This window comes from Cricetulus griseus (genome assembly GCF_003668045.3).
Source record: "Cricetulus griseus strain 17A/GY chromosome 1 unlocalized genomic scaffold, alternate assembly CriGri-PICRH-1.0 chr1_0, whole genome shotgun sequence".
Taxonomy (NCBI): Eukaryota; Metazoa; Chordata; class Mammalia; order Rodentia; family Cricetidae; genus Cricetulus; species Cricetulus griseus.
The window spans coordinates 63,554,014-63,562,570 of NW_023276806.1; the positions used below are offsets into that span (position 1 = coordinate 63,554,014).

At 40.9% G+C, this 8,557-nt stretch overlaps 1 protein-coding gene across 1 annotated transcript; it reads right to left on the reverse strand.

Annotated features, from left to right (window-relative positions):
• Nucleotides 1-8,049: 8,049 nt before the first annotated feature.
• Nucleotides 8,050-8,268, reverse strand: LOC113833090 (small proline-rich protein 2E-like). Its single transcript, XM_035450863.1, has one exon. It carries the CDS (start codon nucleotides 8,266-8,268, stop codon nucleotides 8,050-8,052), a length of 219 nt encoding a protein of 72 aa, XP_035306754.1.
• Nucleotides 8,269-8,557: the final 289 nt, after the last annotated feature.

Sequence of the window (8,557 nt, forward strand, 5' to 3'; positions counted from 1 at the left end):
TGAGAAAACACCTATTGTCAAAGGACCATGTAATAGTACTTGCAGAAAACAGAAAGGCATCTAAAGCTGGAATTCTGAAACATTGAGTTATCTAACTAATGACATTAACTGATGCCATTGTAATCACTTTTCATGTCTCAGTATGTTTACTATAGTATAAAACAAAGCCCAGAAGAATCCAAAAATCTAGAACCTCATAAGAGAGAGAACATAGAATTTTAGAAAAAAGAAAAATACTCTCTTTGATCCTGGAATTGCTTTCAATTTGGAGGAGACAGAATAGAACAAGGAAGATGAAACAAAGCCATTAACTCGTAATAGCTCTGGTATGAGAAGCACATAGGACTGAATCAATCTCAGTGGAGCATGTCTGCTACCGGTGACTCTCAATGCCTTTAACAGTAAGGAAGGGTTTATCGGAGAATGCCATTGTCCATATCCCCTGAGGAAAATCATCACCATACAGCTGAGGCCATGTGCCAAGAAATGTACAGCAGTGGGTGGCTCATTAAGTTTAGTACAGTTCACTTTTTACAAGACATATGATAATTACATTATTTTCAAAATTTTCTCAGTACTGGCACAGAGTCAGAGCACCTGAATCTCTTTCCAGGCTGAGAAACTCAAGATAAGGTCCTTCAACTGAAGCTCCCTGAACAGCAGCCACAGATGAACAGGACCCACAGCAAGATCTATCCAAGTATGAACCTGCAAGACCAGAGACATGAAACACATGTGTGTATACACAAATGAGTACTCACACGTGGGCCTTTGAGCTAATGCATATTTATGTTTCATTGTTGCATGAAAGCTGACAAAATGAATTAAACATTGATTCTCTTAGTTTTAAGATCTTTTAAGGTCATTAGACTCTGAGTTCAACCTGAATATTTTATTCCTGATTTTCTAAGCATATTTTAGTGAGTCAGAAGACAAGACTAAATATAAAGTTCAAATATTTTCCTAGTTCTTCATTTAATTCAATATTTAATAATGATGTAACCTATACCATTAATGAAAGAGTCCTGAAAAAAACAAGATTTTACATTAACAAATGATAGAAACAAAAATAAGCAACCCATGTAGGCCTCACATTCCTAGGCTGGAAACCCTTACCAACACATTCCTACATTTAACAATGATTTGTTTGTTTGATTGTGTTATGATGTTGTCATGCTGGAGATGATGGTCATAGAAATGGTGATGGACATAGATATGGTGCTCTTAGTGTGTATTTAGGGTGGCAATAATTTAGGGAAGCAGTGCTAGCTGGTGTTATAACTTGTAGTGCTTGTGATATGGAATTGGTGATGATGATGGCATATTACAGATGGAAATGGGGATGGTAGTGAGGGTAGTGAGAACTATGTGGTATCAGGAACTTCTAAACTATCATTTTGCTAGTAGTTATTAGGTGTGTTAAATTGTGCCAATCAAATGGCATGCGTTAGTTCAATGGGAACAAAGTCAAGACTTCAACAAACTCAGTAGTTTCTACAAGTAACAGTAACAAGAACTTCTGAGCCCTACAAACTACAATGATAACTGCATTGACAAATTATGCACAAATGTATGGGAGCTATCAACCACTTTCTGTTTTTATTGGGCCCTTCTCTATTAGCCAAAGTGCATACCTGGCACTAGTGAAAGGGAAAGAATCTGAAGCTAGATAGGTTATAGGGTCTGTGGGATAATCCAATCAACACTATTATTCTGCTAAATAAACAAATCAACCCAGCAATTCCTAGTCACATTGCTATACTCATATAACTATATCTATCATTCCCCACCCAAGAAGATTCTCCTTGCAGTAGACATTTAACATAGAGTCTCTAAACTGATAAGGGTTGCAAGAATAATGTACTTAGCATTAACTCACAAAACAGGTAGACACTACTTATTCACATAATCAGACCATTAAACATTTGAAATCAAAACTATTCACACAGCTTTCACAACTCAGTTGACAGCCTAAGCCTGACCAAACTCATCATACAAGAGAAGGGAAGTATGAAATCCCCCCATGAGCTGAGGAACTATGGGCAGTTGGTAGCTTCTGATGAAAGAGTGTCAGTTTTCATAAGATGGGGTCATTACTGTATTGACCAAACCTCAGTGTAAGCCCTACTGTCTAGAGTAGATGGACTACACAAACTGGAGAAGATGGAGGCAAGACAAAGAAAATAGAAAATTAATCAAGACTGGGTGGGAAGAGAAGGAAAGGCAAGGGCAGTGATGAGAGTGGAGGTAGGCAGTGCTAGCTGGTGTGATATTTTGTAATGATTGTGAGAATGAGGGAGGTATTGGTGATGATGATGGAGATGTTTTTGTTTGAATGGGATTGATAGTGAGGGAAGTGGAAATGATATTGATCAGCAGTCTTTAAACCTATCACTGTCTTAGTACTTATTAGGTTTCTCAGATTGTGCCAATCAAATGACATTCATTATTTCAATTATTACCAAAGGCAAGACTTTGGCATACTAGTAAGAGTAACAAGAAAATGTTCAACATTGTTAGCCATTAGAGAACTGAAACACAAACCTACACCAGAAGACCATTCTACCCATGTAAGAATCAGCAGCCTCAAAATAATAGCACATGTAGTACGTGTTTCATATGCCAAGGACATAAGACTCCCATGTCTTCAGGTGTCTCCGACCTGAAATCCTCTTTCCTACTGTCTGGCTTTCAGGGTTCCAGGAAATACTATGCAAGCTGCCAATTCAACATTCCTAACACCTGTACCACCTGTAAATCACAAAATTCACCAGCATAGATAAAAATACAATCAGGATCATCACAGGTTTAGAGCATGCAACAATTGTCTAAATAGATTTAGCTCTCCCTCAACAAGAATTAATTCATGCCTGATACTGGAAACCTACCCAGTCCAAGGCTACTGATGTAATTTTACTAAAGAAAACAATCTACCTAAAATAATTTTAGCACTATCATGTGGCTAGAAAAACACAGATCTTAACTACATGCGAGATTTCATCCTTACACCCACAGATAAATGTGCATAACATCCATCATCAAAGAGGCCAATCCACAGAAAACCACAATTGGACACAACACAGAGATCAAAAGATTGTGGGGAACCCAACATTAATCAATGCAGCATAACTCCTGCATCTACAGCTCAGAAAACATCACTGAAGAGGGGGCTGAAAGACTGTCACAGCCAGAATACCAATAAGTGTGCAGTAAACAGTCTCTCCTGAAATGGCTGCACAAACAGGATTGAACAACAGAATACAATGACAAATTAAGGGGAAATGGGGGATATAGTCATGCGATTCCATCTGAGGCAAAAAAAAAAAAAAAAACTAAAGCTAACTAATGACTGCTGGGAAGAGGAAAATTAGCCTCTCCCAGAGATGAGCCTTCTTATTTGATGTACAATGCAGTTGTCAGCATTGAAACCATATACGTAATAACAAGAAAATGGACTCAGCAGGTTGTATTAATATGTAATTGTGCACACATCACACACAGACCATTCACACACACAAACCTACACATATAAACCTACACACACAAAAACATACATACACACATGTGTTCAACAAGGATAATGAAAAACAAATTATTAATTTAAGAGTGGGGCAGACATAGAAGGTATTCTAGGGATTGCTGCTGGGAATGTCTGGAGATAATAAAGGGCTATGTGAAGTATTGTAACTCTATTACAATTGAAAATACAATTTAGAAAGGAAAAACAACCAAATCAATAATCAAGCTAAAGACAAAAAATTCTCAAAGAAAGAAACAGCAGTAAAGGAGCCAAGACAGTGCTGGAGAAACCCACAGAAACAATTGACCTGACCTAGTGAGAGCTCAGACACCCTAGTCATAAAGCTGGGGAACCAGCATTGGACCGAACCAAGCCATATGAATGTGGGTGCCAGCTAGGAGGCCAGGGCAGTTATGGGACCGATAACAGTGGAGCCAGTGTTTATCCCTAGAGCACAAATGAACTTTGGGAGCCCATTCTGTATGGAGGGTATTATTGCAACCCAGATATGGGATGACATGGAATTTGATGGCCCCCCTTGTAGGATCTCACAATCCCTGAGGAGTGGGTGGGAGTGATTTGGGGGGTTGGTATGGAGCATGGGAGGATGGGAGGACAAGGGAAAGGAGGGATTTATATGTAAATAAGAGTACTTCCAAAAAAAGTAATATTTAAAATTGAAAAAGAAAAAAGAAAGAGCAGTGGCTGGAAAACATTTTAAGAAGGGTTCAGCATTCTCAATTATATGAGAAATGCAAATTACTCTAAGATTCCATGTCAGAATGACTACCAAAAGATCAATGGCAAAAAAAAAATGCTAGTAAGGACAAAAACAAAAGAACCATTATTTGCTGTTGTTGGTTGTGCAAACTGGTGCAATCAGCTTGAAAATCATTGTGAAAAGCCTCAAAGGGTAAAAAGTATAAGTAACTTATGACTCAGGCCTGACACTCATGGAGATATACCCAATGAGTTTTTTAATTAACTCATACATACACTGCTGTAGTTGCCCATACCTTCATTCCTCCCAGCACCCTCACCCAACTGCCCTCTCCCAGAACCACTTCTCCTCTGTTTCCCTTCAGAAAGAACAGCCCTCCCTGCAGGGATTTCAAGCAAACATGGCATAACAACGTACCATAAACTAAGCAGAACTCCTGAGCTAATTGGGAGCATGAGGGTAGGGGATAGGGTGCTGCCACAATAAGAGCATGAGGAGTAGAGGAGAGGAAATGGAGGAGCAGAGATATTGCGTAGGGGGGAAGAATAGAGGAGAGAGTGCAGGATGAGAGATACCATATTAGAGGGAGCCACTATAAGTCCAAGAAGAGATCTGGAAGTAGGGAGATCTCCAGAAACCTACAAGGATGACACGATCTGACAATCCAGCAATGGAGGAGAGGATAACATAGAAGCCCTTCCCCTAAAATGAGATTGATGACTACTCTTTATGCCTTCCTAGAGCCCTCACCAGTGGCAGATGGAAGCAGAGACACACATCCCAGGAATACACTGAGTTGAAATCTGGAATTTAGTTGAAGAGAAGGAGGAATGAAGATCAAAGGGGTCTGTACCAGGTTGGAGAAACCCACAGAAACAGTTGGCCTGAACAAGGGAGAGCACATCAACCCCAGATGCTATCTGGGAGGCCAGTACAAGACTGATCCAGCCCCCTGAACAGGGATGCCAATCAGGAGACCTCTGCATTGCAGGGAGCCTCTGGAAGTGGATTAGCATTTTTCCCTGGGATTTTGAGAGCCCATCCCACGTGAAGGGATAAATTCTGGCCCTGGACACTTGGGGAAGTGCCCAGGCACAGCACAGGAAGATTTGGTGGACATTGCAGAGCCCCCGTTGAGGGCCCTACCCTGCCTGGGGAGTGGTGGGTGGATGGGGTTGGGGGTAGATTGGGGGTTGGAGAGGAGAGATAGGGGTGAGGGGAGGGAGAGGGAGAAGGTGCTTACATGTGAAACAAGCTTATTCCCTAACTTGAAGTAATTTAAAAAAAAAAAAAACTAAGCAAAAACCCTCTTATCAAGGCTGGACTAGGCAAACCCAATAGGAGGAAAAGAGTCCCAAGAGCAGGTAAAAGAGACAGAGACAGGCCTCACTCCAACTGTTAGGAGTTCAGCAAGAACACTAACCTACATAACCATAGTATGTACACAGAGGACCTAACAGGGACACATGCATGTTCTGTGATTGTCACCTTATTCCCTGTTAGTCCCTAGAAACATGACTAAGTTGACTCTGTGGGCCTTGTTCTCAGATGTCTTTCACCATCTGGCTCCCACAATCCTTCCTCTCTTCCATAGTATTGCCCAAGCTCCACCAAAGACCTTTAAAACACACTAAAAAGATACCTGTGTTCTGGAGCCCACGTTGAGAGAGGTCTGCACTCTAAATCTGTGAAAGAAATGCCTTATGCCAATGCAGAACATAGTGCTGGAAGTGTACCTGGTGTTGCTTTGCTTGAGCCCCATGCTGCTCTCTGTCCATCTGGAGCAATAATGGAAAGAATCCATTCAGCCTTTGTGCTGTGAGACAGATTAGACATGAGGACTTGAGCAGAGGTGTTTCAGTTCCCTTTTCAGAGCAAGCTGCTGCCCATAGCTCTGCTGGATTACTTGGCATGAGCTCAAGTAAGATGCTCTGCAGACTGAGCACCTCAAAGAGCCAGAGTTTATTTCACACAGCCCTGAAGAAAACACATGTGAGAGCATGCTTTATATTCTCTTCTGCAGTGTGGCCCAGAGATGGCCATCTTCCCTGTGTCTGTCCTTGAGTATTCCATGTCTTTCTGTGCCTAACTTTTCACAGGCAGATATCAGGAAAGCAGGAAGAGGACCTACCCAAATGACCTCCAACTAAATTAATCTGCTCTCTGAAGACCACATGTCTAAGTACAGGTGCTACTAGAGTTTTGGGGGATGGAAGCTCAACACATAAGTATCTGAGGCACACATGTCATCCAACAAGAAAGGTCCTTAATTCCAAGCACAAACTATAGAAAATCTGGAGACCATGATCTGATGACAATTTTGCAAAATAGAGCTATTTCCCATGCTGTGCAAATCTGTTCCCTTCTTCCCTCAGTAGTTGAAAACTACAAGAGATATGGACATTGGAATCCAACTTATATAGCCTATGCTTATTTGGGGGGGCATTGGTACTGATAAAGGATCTTCCTTCATCCATGTATCTACATACATAATTATTTAACTTCAAATCTTTATAAAAAAAATAAGTTGTTGCAAAAACTGTGCCAAGTTCATGCCAGTGCCAGAAGCTTAACTGGAGATTCCTTTGTAATGAAAGGAACATCAGTCATTTATTGACTTCAGAACCTTGATCAGTGGGTGTTTCCTTAAGCAACGTCCTCGTCCCCTCATGAATTCAGTTGACTTTAAACTTTCTACTCCATGAAGCCTTTCTTTCAGAAGAAAAGAATGAGGAAAGTGTTGAAATACAGGACTTTGTGAGATCTCAAGTATCCAGAATGTCCAGAAAGGAGGAAATTTGACCTATGAACACACTTTTCTCTCCTGTTCTTCCATCCATCCTCTTTCTAAAGATTGCTATCATCTTATGAAGGAGAATCATACATCCCATAAATCCCCTTTTTCCTCAGGATTACCTAGGAATTGGGGTGAATTGCCAATTACAGGGACATAGTGGGAAAAGAACAATGTAGTATTTGAATGACATTTAATGAGCAGTTATGACAAAGCCACCCAGTGAGAGTGTTGACAATTATGTTGAACTGCCTCTGGTGGTATATATAAACAACCACTGAGCAGGACTCATACAGTGATGTCTGAGACTGACTACAGAACTGATGATGATTTAATTTTGTGCTAAAGATGCAAATTAATAATAGATGATAGTTAAATAGATTATAGGTAGATGAACAATAGATGATGGAGTTTCTACCTTAAATAAAAAAAAAAACCTTTTAAGAAGTTAAGGAATTCTGTCTTCAACACAATTAAATATGGGGTCAAGAACATAAATTTGAAATAATATTGAATTAGTCTCTGATATATCATAATTCAGACAATACAGAATTAAAATTTAAAATTCCTCTACCAAAGGATAGAATAATGCAAAATAGTAACACAATATTAAAAAACATTTTCCAAGGAAAAAGTATTTATTAGACCATCACCAAAAGGTAATTTATTCAGTAAGTGAAACAACAGTGACAACCGCTGTCCACAGGTGACAGGCAGACTGGGAAGGCTCCTCTGAGGGCCCAAGATAGGTAGACAGCTGCTGCTCTTGCCTCGGAGTATCTGGAATACTGAACCACCAAGGAAGGACCATTCTCAGGGCCCCTTGAGAACAGCAGGAAGACAGCCTCAGAGGCATGCCTTCTCTATCGGGGTCATCAGAAGCACATAGAGGAGAAGGGTGGAGAAGATTCTTCGGCATCCATGACAGGCTTTGAAAGAAGAGGAGGTGTTTATATGGAAGTAGATGAAGTGGGTTTTCTTTCTTTCCCCTCTTCCTGGTGACTCCTGAAGCCCTCACTTGCTCTTGGGTGGACACTTCTGCTGGCATGGTGGACAAATTTGCACAGGAGGGCACGTTGGCTGACATGGCTGAGGGGGGCATGGCTCAGGACACTGAGGAGGAGGACAAGGCTCTGGGCACTTTGGAGGAGGACAAGGCTCTGGGCACTTTGGGGGTAGACACACAGGAGGAGGCTGGCAGGGCTGCTTGCACTGCTGCTGTTGGTAAGACATCGTGCTGAAGTCTCAGGATCTGAAAGACATTGCAAGACAGTTCTCACAAGAGACACCCACAGAAAATGAAACTAGGCTTATGGGACTACAGAATCTTTTGTTTCCTTCCTGTGGACCTGTTGCACATGAAAATCTTCCAGTCTCATTTTAAGACATCCTGGGCTTCCTCTGCTACTTCAACATATTTTTTCAACAGCTTTAGCCAACCTTTCTGTTATCTCATATCATTTTTCCTAAGGATATACTTGTGTTCCCTAGCACTGGGAAATGTTATTTATATGAATAGAAC

What these genes read in the sequence shown, in the direction of transcription:
- LOC113833090 (XM_035450863.1), bottom strand. Translation starts at nt 8,268, where the DNA reads ATGTCTTACCAACAGCAGCAGTGCAAGCAGCCCTGCCAGCCTCCTCCT.